General features: G+C 37.3%; 1 protein-coding gene across 2 annotated transcripts in view; it reads right to left on the bottom strand.

The window, feature by feature from the left end:
* The window catches only part of LOC139937463 (endothelin-converting enzyme homolog), a 46,288-nt gene that overhangs the window by 17,720 nt on the left and 11,782 nt on the right, over positions 1–16,786 (bottom strand). Inside the window, exons 1-8 of one of the 2 annotated variants that reach the window (XM_071932612.1) lie at positions 14,746–14,878; positions 11,011–11,150; positions 9,413–9,610; positions 7,985–8,113; positions 5,430–5,609; positions 4,497–4,559; positions 3,172–3,324; positions 1,134–1,345 (exon numbers count right to left, since the gene is read on the bottom strand). In XM_071932612.1, coding sequence (XP_071788713.1) covers positions 1,134–1,345; positions 3,172–3,324; positions 4,497–4,559; positions 5,430–5,609; positions 7,985–8,113; positions 9,413–9,610; positions 11,011–11,100 — 1,025 coding nt within the window. In that variant the 5' untranslated portion in view covers positions 11,101–11,150; positions 14,746–14,878. Of the gene's footprint in view, positions 1–1,133; positions 1,346–3,171; positions 3,325–4,496; positions 4,560–5,429; positions 5,610–7,984; positions 8,114–9,412; positions 9,611–11,010; positions 11,151–14,745; positions 14,879–16,786 lie in introns of those variants that run through there. The other variant, XM_071932611.1, reaches the window with a different exon arrangement.

Raw genomic sequence — 16,786 nt, 5'->3', positions numbered from 1 at the left:
CAAACAAACAAACAAACAAACAAACAAACAAACAAACAAACAAACAAACAAACAAACAAACAAACAAGCAAACAAACAAGCAAACAAACAAACAGTTTTCCTGTGGTCCAGTGTAAAATTTGAGCCCTGTACCTGCATGTTGCTTTCCAGAATCTTACAAAAGGTTCTAGTTCAAGAGACATGTGAAGAAATATCTTCTCTTGCTTTATAGTTGAACAAACCTTTTAAAGCCATTGGACCCTTTCGGTAAACAGTGTTGCCCAAGGCCCACACTTTGTGTACCACAACTTCTATATCAAATAACAAACCTGTGAAAATTTAGGCTCAATCGGTCATAGGAGTCGAGAGAAAACAACGAAAAAACCCACCCTTGTTTCCGCGCGTTTCGCCGTGTCATGACATGTGTTTAAAATAAATCCGTAATTCTTGTTAACGAGAATTTATATTGTTTTGCTGTTTTCTCAAAAAGTAAAGCATTTCATGGAATAATATTTCAAGAGAAGTCTTTCACCATTGCCTTCTGTAAACCCTGTAAGTTATTTGTAAATCTGTGAACTTTTATTTTTTTTTTCTGAACCGAAAGGGTCCAATGGCTTTAACGTGCTAGGCAATTTGTTTATTTCAAAGAAAAAAAAACCCTTTTGTTTCAGTATTTTGTTGTCATATCATTGGGACTGCTCTCTGATCCCTCAACTCTACATTCCCGACTATACCAATGTCCGAGCCATTCTTTTTTTTACAAATAATTAAAATCCCCCAAACCACAGACAGTGCCCCATATTTTTTACCGTGTGAGGGTGCTCTCAATAGTATTTCGTTATCACTTCCGGGGTCACGCGACTTGTCCTAAACAGTTTTTATTGGCATTTGCGTAAATTCAACCTGCTTTAAAGGTGGGTGGCAACTAAGGTCTTTTAGGATTTGAGGCATTGCATGGTGAGGTATCAACGTATATTTGGTTTGCGGTAACACCAAGGTCTTATTGTTCGTAATGGATTGATGTTCCGCAGTGGTAATGTTGTTTTGGGTATGATAAATGTTTAGGAGTGCCCTTGCGCGGTCAAAGACACAGCGCATTGCAATGTTACCATTTTTGACACATACACTACATGTAGTGTTTGTATCAAACTTACCGTGGGGGTGTTTCTTTAATGAGTTGATTCAGCTTAGGGAAGTAAGACGGGGTGTAAACTATGACCTCGAGTGAACTTGAGATCTCCTGGCCATATGTTTCAGTCATGTAAGCTGGCAAGTTTATCTCAGGTATCATGTCTATTAACTCCTGGAGGGGTAGCTTATTGTAGATTTGCTCTGGATCTTGCAACTGGCTTTTGGGAACAAACAACTAAAGGACAAATGGCAAAAATCTACTTTACGGAAGTTCAATATAAAACAGAAGTTTTTAAATATTTACCAAAAAAACAAATTCCTGAAGGGTGCAAAAATATATATCAAAAATATGAATGTAGTGAAAATAATTTTGGTCTCAGCTATCATGAGAGGATAATTATTTTAGCATGTAAAAACATTTTTCATTACATTGTTTTACTCATTTCTCAAAAACTACAGCACCTCAGCAACTAATATTTTCAGGTGCGCTCTACTATCATTATCTTCAAACCGTGTAAGTTTAATGTAATCTGTGGACATTGTGTTTTGTGTTTAAAAAAAGTACCAAAATCCTTAAAAGCTATGTTTATACTGATTATATGGAACCATTCGGAAGTGACCAAAATCTTTCAAGATGCCCACTTGCAAAAGGTTACCATTAATTATTTGGAACTTATCTCTTTTTGTCTCAAGGTACAATGTATATCAATCAAACCAACATATTATATCAAGCAATTTCTAAAATGAACTTGTCCTAAGAAATATTTCCATCTGAAATGTGTCCATGAGCCAGAAAATTATGTACAAACTTGCAGTTCTTACTTTTAGTTGGGAAATCAAAATAAGCTCAAAGTGAATAAGTCCCTGACACAACTTTGTTCCGCATTTTCTCAAAAACATGATCGCCTTATTATTTTGAGTTTTTACATGTATAAGTTGTACAGCGTGTTAAAGGCATGTCATGGCCTAGTGGTTCATTGAGCACTGGACTGAAGCTCTAATATTTCTGGTCAGCGGAGTGTGTGTTTGAGTGCCGGTTGTGACACTTGTGTCCTTGAATAAGCTAAAAGAACCCAATACATTTATTGTGGAAGAGTAGGGGTTATAACCAAGGTGTTTCTGTTCACAAAGCAAACACCCTTTTTACAGGTTTCTTCAAGTTTTCAAACCAAATTCTGAATTAAATACATGACAAGAAAGACGTCTGAAACAGTAAGAAGCGACTAGACAGGCTATAAGTTGAAAGATCAAATGTTGCAGTCGGTCAGAACAACTCTGGAATGCCTTAGTTTCAGACGTCAATCTTTTCATGAGCCGAACCTAGTGTAAATGTTACGTTAAGTTCGCCTGTATAAAACCAAAATTTAATTGGGTTGACCCAGAGTCACTCCTAATCTATTTAGTTTGGCGCGACCCTAGAGGGCCAGTCTGAACCGGGTGTAAGTTCACTTATGAGGCATCCTGGGTTTCATCACCAAAAATATATATTCATAAATACCCCAGACAGTTTCTTTACTCCTATTAGTGGAGAGCGCGTCACGTGGGTGTGCATAAACCTTTTGGTAATGCACACTGGAGCTCTGTTTATGCACACTGAGCTGGCTTCCGCGTGTCGGGCACGCAAGATTATCACGCGGAACGCGCAAATCATAGCTATCAGCGCATTGCGTACACACAACCCGCACGCTTCAAACAGATTCTTCACAAAGTTTTGGAAAAAAATATTCAAATTTTGTGTCTATAACTGTAATTGTTTACGTTTTTTAACAAAAAGGGCATTTATGAATGGGAATAAAGAGTAGTGACTCGTTCTTCACAACCTGTTTAAAACCTTGCAGGGTCGTTGCCGTGCCATAAAGGCCCTCGCCTTCGGCTCCGGCCTTTATCACACGGCCGCCGACCCTGGCGGCTTCAAACGTACGTTGAAGAACTCGTCGCTACCCTTTTATTCCCTTATTAATAATAATAAATCAAAACATTTGGACCAACTAAACAACCAATGATTTATTATATACCTAAAACAATTAATTTGGTTACAAATCAATCAAACAAGTAGCTTACCTTGCTTAGTTTGGTCTCAAACTCCAGTATTTCCTGCATACGTCTCCTGGCTTCTGCTTTCACATGAGCATGCTCCATGACCCCAGGGTAGTCATGTGATCGAAGTAAGGTCACTGCGGTTGCACCAAGTTCAATATAACCATCTAAATATTTCTGTAATCAAATTTTTTAAACGATATACTTAAGTAAATATCCGACAGTTACAACGCACACAAGAGGAATGTCACCAATGAATGGGTGCCATTGATTAGCTTCCCACGGTCTACCCCGGTATGTTCGAATAGCTTTGACGTCACTCCAGGTGCTCACCTGAGCAGCCCCAAGTGCCCTGCTTGTGGAACAGGTCACTTGGGGCTGCCCCGAGGTGCATGGCGTCACCACAAGAGGGCGAGTGTGATCGTTTGATAATCTCTTGTCAGGGGCTAACTCGGATAAGCACTGCGGGGTCGTCACGGCGAAGCTAATAGATCGCACCCTGTAATAACAGCGATTTACTGTGAGATGTGACGTACAAATAGCCATGTTCCCATTGGACTTTTTCTCTAGCTGCCACGTGGAAAATTACCGTGAGTGGCTTTGGTGTAATTCAACCTTGCGTTACCAGCTGGAGTTATATTTGACAAAAATTGCATAGCGTTTTTACAACGAAGTCGCACTACATTGTAGGCTCACCGCATGGAGCTGTTTACATCAGACTTTTTAGCGCCCTTGTTAAGTTACCGGAAGTCTTCCGCAACATCTTTCAGCCTGTTAGTTTTTACATCAACGTCGCGATAAGTCGCGATAAGTTGAATTAATGTTGTCACTCTACAGAGAAGTTGAGGCACCTTCACTAACAAAAGTCCAATGGGCAACCATTTATGGTGTAGGTTTATGTAAATTTCTGAAATGCTGAACAATGGATAACAAATTCGATGTGTTTTTCACATGATGAAAAAATGATTTGAATTGAATTGATTTGAAGAAGGACTGAATTTTCAAAATATTTCTTTTATGAAAGTTTATCTCTCTGAACCCACTGTGATTTTACAATGAAATTACTTATTTGAAAAGAGTACAAGTTTTTGAAATCCTTGTCTTGTGCAGGCACGCTACATAGCAGCCATGTATTGTGGCAACAAAACTTGTACTGTACTGCTTTGAAAAATTCATAAATTTAGCATTATGTATAAATAATAGCTTGATTAACAAACTGTAAATTATGAAAAATGTCAAAAAAAAATTAAGTGACACTTATTTGGTCTGGTTGTGTTCTTTACTCAGTGGTTGACTCGGTTTAGGATCAGAAAATATAAAACAAACATAGATATTGTCAGATCACTTACTTGTACAGTACTGTTTCCATTATATATTTCAGGAACAGAGAGACCAAGGCCGGACTGGAAAAACTGAAATTAAAAAGTACAAATAATTACTATGTATGTGTATAATCATTTAAAATCAAGGACCAAATTTAACAGAGCTGCTTAGTCAGAATATATTGCTTAACGAATAAGTCTGCTGAGCAGAAATTATTGGGTACTGTCACAACATGTGACATGGCAGTTCGGCTGGTAACCTTGTTCTTGTACTGGTAAGCATACTTTTGTTTTCTTGTGCTTAAACGGCTCTATGAAACTGGGCCCTTGTTCAAAATTGCAGATTGTGTCGTATGAGTGTTTGTTTCACATTGTCTGTTGGGTTCAACAAAAATTGGGCTTCATGCTATCTCTGGAATGTTGCCAATGTTTTGAATGAATCGTTCCATTAAAGTGAGGGGAGATTACTTTCAATATGGGTCCAAGCTGACACGAAATTTCATACCAGTACAGCCAACTGAGTGAGACTTGGGGGTGTTTAGCTGTTGTTGCCCCATCCAAAAATATACCGGTAATACCGAATACCGCAGTATTTTGGCAACAGTAAACCAAGGATTCCATATCAAAAACAGCCCAAGCTTAACCACTACCAATCCTCTATAGACCGTATTGAATATGAAGTCATTAGGCTCAAATATCTGACCTACAAGATGGCGACTGTGCATGTGCGTGTATGTGTGCGTGCATGTGCCGTAGAAATCAAACCGGGAATGTTGCGTGCTTTGATGATGTACGCCTTAGACGCACATACGGTTTGCCCTACAAAATGGCGACTTTTCATAGCAAAAAGGGGTTATTCAATACGGTCTATACAGATTGTAATATAACTTTGCCAATGAATCACAAAACTCGAGAAAGTACTGAGTATACAGTGAGTAAAACCAAAATAACAAGTCCAACCTTCATGATGTTTGCAGTAGAATCTCTGTCATCTGGTCCAATGTCGTTATTAAATAAAGAGAACATCCTCATCTTATGGAGCTGAATTAAACGAGTTGTTAGATTCCATGTAGTTTCATTCCATTGGCCGGCTAGCGTCTCATTGCTTAACATGCTCCATCCTCCAAGCGATTCCACTACCTACAAATACAGAGTCAAAGACATTGAGAACAAAATATGTATACTGTGTAAAATACAATCACTAAAAACAGTTCAAACAAATCTCTATTAAGCCTGGTTCATACTTTTCGCAATGCTTTATGCGAAGCGAATTTCCTTGTGTCACAATTGGGCATCGCGTATCGATTATTGCATCATCAAAAAAGATTTTTGCATTCGCATGAAGTATGAACCAGGCTTTAGAATGGGAGTCAAACTCATCAAAATTATAAGTAAAAAGCAAAAGGTTGTGTAGTAAGCTTGGGTGTGATCCCCTGACTATATGACAGGTTACAGGTATGGCTTCTGACTGGCAGCCCCAACAAAGATACTTTTTAATCAGTATGAACGTGTTGACTGACAAGCTGTGCATGTTTGCCCTTTGATATTATCAAGTGTTTTGTCTTTTGTATCATCATGTTTGTAACTCTTTAAATATTATTTTTATTTGAATGCATTCATGTTGGGAAACTATATATTTTTAAAGTTTACAATACAAGTTTCATTTATGAAAATTAATTTGAATGAAGAACTCGTTCTAAACTTTTACACCATGTTGTCAAAGAACTATCTGTTCATCTATACACAATTGCAATTGATGGTGGTTGCTAACTCTATTTGCTGAAAATACTTGTCTACTACTGTACTGGGGCAATTTTAATGTGCAAGTCATGCAAGGAAGTGTGGCAGTTTTTTTTTACATTGCTGTCAGGCCCACATACACATGAGCCATATTTTATAAAGTCTGTAAGTACAAAAACATATGCTATATGTACAGAATAATATTGCTTGGCAGACACTAGTTACCATTGCCAGCCAAAAGCCCATGAAGCTAACATCGTTGTGACTGGTGCCCCACCCATTGTTTGTTAGCAGAGAAATTTGCTAAGCAGTATTTTCTGCGAAACAACTTTATGAAATTGGGCACAGGACGAGCAAAAATGTTCAGTGGTAGTAACACCAAAGAGCAAGGGTAAAACATGTGGGCAAATCTGGTTTAGAGTTTTCAGATACAACTAATGTGTTAATATTATGACACACATGTTGTATACATGCTGTTCTCAAAATGAAACAATTGCAACCAATTTAACACAGCATGCTTCCTATGATGTGCATTTTGCTGCCATCTGACATTAGATAATCAAGGTTAACCCAATTTCTCATAGTATTAAAGGAACACGTTGCCTTGCATAGGTTGAGTTGGTCTTTGAAAAGCGTTTGAAACCGTTTGTTATAAAATACATATGAAAAGATGTTTTAAAAGTAGAATATAATGATCCACACAAGTATCACTCGAAATTGCATGGTTTTCCTTTTACCTCGTCGACTAACACGGTCGTCCATTTATGGGAGTCAAATTTTTGACAAACTCGACCGATCCAAGGCAACATGTTCCTTTACCCCTGTAGTGAACCTTACTATTTTTACTAGCAGTTTGGCCTTCAAATTCAAAAGTGCATGGACCCCTATACAAACTTAAAGCTTGACCCACATGGCCATGGGGGCTGGTTTTCCACTTAACTTCCAAGGTTGGTTTCAAATGAGGAGCCTTAAATTCACAGAATCACTGTCCCATCTGCAGACAAAATTAGGGCCAATGATTTTCCGTTTCAGATAAGTGCAAATTCCATTTGACAAAAACATGAATTCCGTTTCAGGCACAACAAATTATGTTCATGGTTTTTTTAATTAGATAAAAGGTTATTAAATACCCAGGGAGACACTTAAAAACATAAATTTTGGATAAGTTGCACTGCTGACTTCCTAAATGTTCACTTTTTTTATTTATTTTTTTATATTTTAAATTTGTATACTGCTGATCGGTGCAACAGAAACATGATCCGTTGCACTGTGGCTGCAGTATCAATGCACATGACGTGATAGACTTGATTTCAAGTCTAAAACGACGGTTGTTTCTCAGCATCAGCCACATCGTAGGCTAATGACGGAAGTGTATCCACAAGAGGGCGATGTTTTGGCATGATCACATGTTTTTTTCTAAAACTGAAATCCCGTTTTCCGTTTCAAAGGGCGAATTCCGCAAATTCCGTCTGTTTTTTATATAATTTACCTGTAGAAGCTTTAGCTTCATTAGTCGTTAAGTTTTTAAGAATAAGTGAATTCCCAGAGCATGTTTTCAGGAGAGTCTCATTATTTTTGTGAAATTGTTTTACCGATGTCTCATAAGTAAAACTACAGCGCCTCAGCAACAAATATTTAAAGAGAAGCTTTCTACCATTATTATCTTCAAACCATATACAAGTTTAATGTAAATCAGTGGATGTTTGTGTTTTGTCGTACAAAAAGTACCCTAACACTTTCAAACCACTGTTGGAGTATTAATGGACAAGTCTTACCCTTAATAGAGGTGCAGCTCCAGATTCCTCTGTAAGAGTCTCATTCATACAGGTTTGAAAGTACATCTTAGCCTTCTCAAATGCTTCACTATGCACACCTTTATACTCAAACCCGTCTCTTTCTAGAAGCTACCAACGAAAAAGGAAACAAACACATTTACAAATGAAAATACAACACATACATTATATAACACCATATCTTCCAGTACGCAATAATCCACCAATCAGATGCTCGAACCGGAGTGTGATAAAAAAAACTACTCCCAGTTTTTATATTGCATTTACATGTACCTATTGTGAGTTTCAATGCCTCATGCTCCGCATAATATGGTCAGTGCAAAAATTACACTCTTAACTTTGCGTGTGCAAAAAGAAAAAAACATCCTTGTCCCACGAACTTTCTGATGCTTGATTTTGGGACCTCAAAATCGTACTGAGGTTTCTCAAAAACTATGTTACTTCAGATGGAGCCGTTTCTTACAATGTTTGATACTATCAACAGCTCTCTATTGCTTGTTACCAAGTAAGTTTTTATGCTAACAACTTTTTTGAGTAATTACCAATAGTGTCCGGTGCTTTTAAGACTCTCACATAAGTCAATAACTTTTCATATATTTAACAGATAACCGGCCCTCTATCTACACTGACTGGGTGTACATGACTGCAGACTGGTTCCATTTAAAGGCAATGGACACCATTGGTAACTACTCAAAATAATTGTTAGCATAAAATCTCACTTGGTAACGACGGAGAGCTGTTGATGGTTTAAAACATTGTGAAAAACTGCCCCCTGATGTAATATAGTTTTTGAGAAAAGGGTTATTTTCTCACTCGGGATTAAAGGACTTCAGACCTGAAAACCATTTATTAGGCATCTGAAAGCACACACACTTGTGTTTTTTTCTTTCATTATTCTCTTGCAATTTTGATGAACAATTACATGTAAGTCAACATTTTAAAAGATCTTTTCATTTTATGCATAAGTTGGGATATACCATGTGAGAATATTTTGAAACTACCAATAGTGTCAATGCCTTTTAAGGCAGTGCACACTATTGGTAATTACTCAAAATAGTCGTAAGCATAAAAACCTACTTGGTAAACAAGCAATGGAGAGCTGTTGATAGTATAAAACATTGTGAGAATTGGTTCCCTCTGAAATAAAGTAGTTTTTGAGAAGAAGTAATTTTTCACAAATTTGATTTCGAGATCTGAAAGCGCACAACTTGGTGTGACAATGGTGTTTTTTCTTCCATTATTATCTCCCAACTTCGACGACCCAGTTGAGTTTCAAATTTTCACAGGTTTTTTATTTTGTGCATATGTTGAGATACATCAAGTGAGAAGTCGACATCGTGTCCAGTGCATTTAACAAAAAGCAAGACTAAAATGTCTACAGAACAAAAATAGCAATGTGTATGTTGTTACCTTTCTCATGAGATGTTTGTTGCGTAGCCCCACCTTAGAGAAGGATCCCCATTTGGAGCGACCTTCAGGAATCTCTGTAACATCTTTGAATTTACCGCAGGCATATTGATAGAAATCCTGGCAGGGATCTGCATCAAGGTCCATGACGCGTAGGATGTTGGCTGTGGATTCGATGCACCTTGGTTCTAAACATGTTGTCTACAATTAAAGAGATAAGGTTTTGTTTTAGCAGGCACCCTTCATGAAGGGTTTAAGCCCGGTCACACAGGCCCCGATAATGAGAATAAAAACGAGAACGATAAAAGTGGCGCCCTAGATTGGTTGAAATGCTCAGCGCAGAATGCGCCCACGCTTATTCAACCAATCAAAACCATGCATTTTTATTGTTCTTGTTTACATTCTCGGCCTGTGTGATTGAGCCTTTACTCTATAACAGCCCTTCCATGGAAAAACAGCCCAACTCAATTATTTTGTTTTTGTGAAAGATCCTTCCATGGTAAACTCAGGCGCCTTTTCAAGTTTGTTTCAAAGGCGTACTATGCAAGGATGTTAAAACACAACATGTTTATGTCTTGGCCTCTATTAAACTTTCGATCTGATTTTATGGCAAACAGCTTATCTATATACAGTATGTACAATCTTTTAAACATGTCAAGGAGCACATTTTAAGTTCAATTTAGAAATATGCATTTTTAATCTTTTTGTTTAACAAATTTTGCTTCCTTTTGACTTCGATTTAGGGGAAGGTACACGTTTGGTAATTACTCCAAACAAATATTAACTTAAAAACTGACTTGGTAACGAGCATTGGAGAGCTGTTGATAGTATAAAACATTGTGAGAAACGGCTCCCTCTGAAGTAGCATAGATTTTGAAATAGAGGTAATTTCCTACTAAAATAACAAAAGACTTCTAAGTTCTAGCTAGCAGTCTTTTATTCCTATCTGGAGCACACAACTTCGTCCAACAAGGGTGTTTTTTCTTTCATTATTTTCTCCCAAACTCTGGTGACCATGCAATAGAGCTCAAATTTTCACAGGTTTGTTATTTTATGCATATATTGAGATACACCACGTGAGAACACTGGTCTTTGACAACTACCAATAGTGTACCTTCCATTTAAAGAGAGACTATGGTGTCTTTCTCTTTTACCAATTCTGATTTAAAAGGGTCTGCATACATTTAGTCAAATAACTCTGAAAATTAATGTCAATAAAAACTGCCTTTAAAGGAGTACAGCAGCTTTGGATAGTAAAAAGGATTAATATTATTCCTGCATGGACATATTCACTCCAGATAACCAGAGACTTGTATCCAAAATATGACAATTTTTATGTAAAATGTTTATGGGTTAGTTTCTTCGTACAATGTATATAACATGTATCTACATATAGGACTAGAACATTCAAATAATTTCCAAAAATCTAACATACATGTATAGGCCCTACAGACCCTGATGGTATGTGGGTTTTGTTTTTTACTAAATACAGAATTTGTATATACGGAAAACAGTACCAATTTGATTCAAAACAAATTGTTAAAAGTTAGAAATAAAAGTTAAAAGTAGGCTTATAGATTGTAGAGTTAGTATCCACTTACTGTATGTGGTCTTTCTCTGTTACAAACGTAGCCAACAGTGGCTACAACCAGAACCAGCAGCAACAAACAGGAAAGAGTCAGCACCCCCATACAGCGATCACTTCGTTGCCTTGACAGATTCTGCCAATGCACCACTGGGCCTGATTCGCCAAAAACAAAGGGATATTAAATTTGGTTTTTACCCATACACCGATGTGTGTTAGCACTGTATACTCAGTACTTTCCAGAGTCCTGTAAAAAAAATATATCACAGGCATGTAACTCGAGTGGGATTTCGAACCCACGACCCTTTCAATTCTAGAGCAGTGTCTTAAAAAAAAAAGGAGCGCAATATGACAAACATTATTTATGAATTGTTAAAATAGACAATGTTTACAAGAGAGCCACCAAGCCTGGACTTCCTACAGGCATGATTTGTATATAGCCTTATAGAAGAAATCATAACATCTTATGTTTTATGGAAATTGCACTGTCCAATTTTTATCAACTGTTGATACAATGAAAGGGGGCACATCTCAAAACTTGTCCAGCTTTTACTTTCATAACTCTTGAATTTATGTGGAAATTATGAAATTAAGTGTCAACTTTCCCATATGATCAGAGCAATATCTTGCCTGCCAGAACAGCCAAAGAATGTACAAGGTCACACTTATTGTACACTAAGTTCACATGGTCTACAATAATAGAGAGAAAATAGCAAGCTGTTGCACACTGCTTACCAACTAATAGGACCATGATAGGACCTATGGTAAAAATGCAAAAAAAATTAACGGCATGAGGTTTCCACCCTAAGCTTGAGCAGAGTATTTCTCTAGCCTTTGAGAAAGACTCTGCTAAGGTCGAAATGTCAAGTCATAAAACTATTATTTGCAAAAATAATAATGAGCAATTATAGGGTCTGGTATCTTCAGATGACACACAATCAATAAGACCTTTCCATTGATGATAAACAAACCGCGCTGGTAGACTGCGGAATGATAGCAAAAACACTCCAATTTTTAAAAATTTTCAACTTAATAAAAGCATCTCACATGGTTGGTTGCTTTGTTTCAAACAAATTTAACACTATTTTTGAATAGATTAGTTTTGTGACATTGTTATAAACTGTGGCCATTTGTGTTTTCTCTGCAATTATGGCTTTCCATGGTTTTCCAGCCTTGGTTGGCAAAAACTTGGGCTGTGACGCTGTGATAGGAAGGTCTTTAGAGGGGAATAAGGTGAGATTTTTTTATCTCTTCTGAAGGTCTCTACCCTGCTTCATATTCTTCTTCTTCTAAATAAAACACAATAAGTAAGTCATAAGGTTTTAGAGGGCAAATTTTAGTTTGATAATCATGCTTAAAATGATTGGCAAAATTACAAATAGGTCAAAACAAAAGCAAAGCTGCGATTTTATGCGAAACATTTCACTTTGAATTAAAATGTGGTTATGTAAAAAATCGGTCATATATGGTGGCCCTGAAGGCACACGACAAGTCGCGAATATTTTCGCGACGTTGCGAATATTTTTACGACTAGTTGCGAATATTTTTTACGACGTCGTGAATAATTCTGCGACTAGTCGTGAATAAATTCGCGACTAGTCGTAAATATTTGTTCCAGTAGCTTGAGTGTGTAATTCTTACACGGCACGCGTAGAGAGCCAATCTATGACGATTGTAGCCACTCGGTTATGTGTAATTGGCCCATGTTTTATCCAGTAGGATTGTTATCGAAGTTCGAAAAAACAGTGTCTGATTTTCATCAATATTTCGGGGGTTTTCAAGGTTGAATTACTCCAAACCCAAATAATTCTGAATGCTAAAGGGATTAATCTTTCAGTTAAACTTGGTGGGGGATTACGTGATGCGTTGCACCCTGCCGTATACGGAACGAACTCGCGTTTCAAGTTGGAAATAACAACGCAAATTGCTCTAACACTTAAGGTAAAAATTTCAAATTTATTTGCTGAAATTGTCAACACATTATAATTAAACTTATCATTGGGTTGTTTGTAAAATTTACCTATTTTTGATCCGACTACGCCGGGGTTAAAAATTGATGTTTTTTCATTTCGTAAAAAAATAGTTGTTTTCATGAGTGGGTGAGATGTCGCACTTTTAAAAGTAAATTTTTCTAGCGTTTGTATTTTCAAAACGGGTCGTAAAATTTATGGTGTCAAGGTCATCGAAAATTACATATTATTTTGGACAGGAAGGTCGTATGATCATGATTTTTATTTTACTTAATAGGTTGAGATTTGCTTGTTGGGATTATTATGATATAAACTCAAAAATGAAATGTACTCGATATTCGTCATTAAGAAGGAGCGGGTGACATATAACGTTATGTTTTATCTGAAGAGTGAAAGTGCCAACGTTTATTCCCTAGCATAGGATAGCCTACTCCTACTAAAGTACTAGTAAAACTATAACGTTAGGCCTAGGCCTACCGTAAGGGCCATACAACGACGTTAGTTTTGTTTAAATAACCCACCATTGATTTGCAAGAGTCGGAATTCTCCTCCGGATCCATCATCATCGTACAGGACAGCATTTACTTAGTCTTACTAAGCCGTCAACGCGAATACAGTAATTACACACTCAAGCTACTGAAAAAATAATCGCGACTAGATGCAGAAATATTCACGACGTCATGAAAATGTTCGCGACTAGTCGTGAAAAAATTCACGACTAGTCGTGAAAAAATTCGCGACTAGTCGTGAAAAAATTCGCGACTTGTCGTGAATAAATTCACGACGTCGCAAAAATATTCACGACGTTGCAAAAATATTCGCGACTTGTGAATAAATTCACGACGTCGCATATATATTCACGACTGGCTGTGTCCCGTCAGGGCCACCATAGTCATATGTACTGCATAAATTTAATCTGATATTAAAGATTTTTCTTCTTGCAGTGCATGGAAATAATTATTTGCTCTGGAGTTTCGGTGTTATCTCAAAAACGCACCCCACACAAAAAATGATTAAATATCTGCAAAAATGTACTAACTCACTGGGATACAAATCCAAACATAGAACAAGATCCAAAAATGTGAGATACCTTTCATAACTTTTAAACTTTCATAGTATTTTGTTCTTATTGTTGGCTGATCAATTTTATTTAACTTTTTAATACATTAATCTGTTTATGCTCTTTGATAATTTCCTCCTCTTGTTTGGTGCCGTTTTAATTTGTACGGTCAAGGATGTAAGCAAGGGATAGCACTTTTTTATTTGTATTATTTTGCCTTAGTTGCAAAGACAAGCCGCCAACAAAATTGGAATCAATGGACACACAATACAGGGCACTGTTTCAAGTTTGGGGGGAAATAAAAACACGTGAAAAATCCAGATCCAGATATTGCACTTCAATCATCTCCAGAGATTGAGCAGATCCTGAGATTGTACTCATTAACAAGACAAAAGAAACGCACAATATGTTACCTTACTCCTATCCCCTAGAACCATGAGGTTCATTCCGCTATCATCTCCACGATAGTGGAATGAACCTCATAGTGGGTGCGTTCGTTTAGCTTCCCTACTGGGTCGACCCCGGTGTGTGGTGTTTTTTTTTTCCCAGGACGAACGTGTCCAGATAATTACGTCCTGGTGAAAAAAAAACGCCACGCACCGACCGGGGTCGACCCAGGGAAGCTAAACGAATGCACCCAGTATATGTAGGAGTAATGTTACCTCAGCATGCTGAAAGAAGTATATTCTTGAAAACATTGACACATTTTTTATCTTCTTACCAAAAAGGAGATCTGTACCCAAAGAAAACTTCACTTCACAATCACACTTCACTTCTTGCAAAATGATTCCTCCATATAAGACAAAAGAAGAAGACACCAAACAGCACAACCATCCAGCACCACAAGAGAAAATGTTTATGAGGAAATGAACACATGCACAAATGCACTGAAACTTTATCCCACAAGAGAAGAATCCAGTTCCACCACCCTGTGTGGTAGCTTCACAGATTAGCCAATAAACAGCCCTCTGGCTTCCAGCATACTAAAAAGGAAACAACTTTATTGTTTCAGCCAAGTGGAAAATCCTCTGCACAAATACTTCAGTCAAGGACTCCCATGCCAAACCAAAACACACTGCTAAACCGACTGAACTCTGAGCCCATCTATCATGTGTTTATAAGGTTTAATCAACTGGGTCAGTAATTGGGGATACCCTGGGGAAGAGGTTACATGGTATAACATGATACTGGTGTGACCAGTTGGGGTGGAGGAAGCTTGCTTTATGCCATGTGGTAGAGCTCTTTATATCAGGGACGCTCTTAAAACTCATGGTCAGGAAAGTTTACTTATCTCAGGGACACATTTGATCCCCCATGGGTAAACAAAAGCATTGTATCCTAGCAAGGGTTCCATTTGCCATGCTTTTGCCAAGTTGTGCTTGTGTAGCATGGTTGTTAAATTTTACAAAATGTACCTACTGTGATCATGGATAGGACAACAATGTTTGTGCTGGACAGGGCCCCTTGTAAAACCTTGCAAACTCTGCTACATTTTAATGGATGCCCCCACTTAAAATCTTCTGCAGTGGAACATTTGATGCTTTGATCAAGGACATAAGAGAATCTTTGTTTATTGAACAAAGTCTTGTAGGAATTCGTCTCCCACACTGCACATGTGTGGCAACTTTTTGGCATCATTTGTGGAGTATGTGTCCATTCACACTGGTGCTGCTTTCTCTGTGGCAATTTTTAAGCCCATGGTTTTTTACTTTGGCCAAGTGGAAGCTTGCTACTAAATCAGTCATGCAAAAACAAACAAATACTTTTTAGCACTTGTTTTAAACTCGTAGCATGTGAAAGGGGCTTTTGATCCAACCAATGTAATTTTTCCATTAATCCTTCCTTATTAATCCATGGAGAGATAATCCATGGCTCCTACTGTAAAACTAAACAACGCTAACTAAAAACCTGATTGGCCTGATGAAATATGAACATAACTGGATGGGAGATAAACGTCAAGTTAGGTGTTATTTCATCCATGTTTCATCTAATGACATCTTCTTTTCAATTTGTGAAGTCAGTGAAGCAGCTTGTGATCATTCAACATGTCAACATGTTGCTACTTGTATTTCACCGTTTCATATGGAACTTACATTTCACAGCTGGTTTTCTCAGATAGCACGTTTTAAAATAAACTTAGGTGCAAACAGGACTTCTCATTCCAATTTACCAACTTTTTTTCACATATGTTGGTTGTCTCCCTGCTTTCAATTATCTTTGTTCTGGGCCCAATTTCATAGAGCTGCTCAGCACAGAAATTTGCTTTGCATGGATTTTTTGCCTAGTTAAACACAGGATTATCGACCAAACTTCTATGTGTTTTACATGATTTTAAGCAAACACAACAGCTGAATATTAGTAACAAGCAATATACAACAAATGGAGAAAAAAACACTTAATTTCATGTTCAAGCAATCTGGATGAATGATTGTTGAAAACTAACATATGGAAATGCCTCGACTCTCTTTAAAACCTCTTTGCTTTAAAAACAATGAAGTATGTACTTCAATTCAAGGAAAATTGTTATACTCAATTTTCAATTTCTACAGTGGACAATATTGGTAATTACTCACAATTAGCATAAAACCTTTCTTGATTACGAGTAATGGGGAGAGGTTGTTAGTATAAAACATTGTGGAAAACAACACCCTCTGAAGTGACGTAGTTTTTGAGAAAGAAGGAATTTTCCACGAATTTGATTTCGAGACCTCAGATTTAGAATTTGAGGTCTCGAAATCAAGCATATGAAAGCACACAACTTC

The sequence above is a fragment of the Asterias amurensis genome, chromosome 5 (assembly GCF_032118995.1).
Source record: "Asterias amurensis chromosome 5, ASM3211899v1".
NCBI classification, from domain to species: Eukaryota; Metazoa; Echinodermata; class Asteroidea; order Forcipulatida; family Asteriidae; genus Asterias; species Asterias amurensis.
The sequence above is the reverse complement of the archived record's forward strand: the minus strand, read 5'-3'. Positions and strand labels throughout refer to the sequence as shown.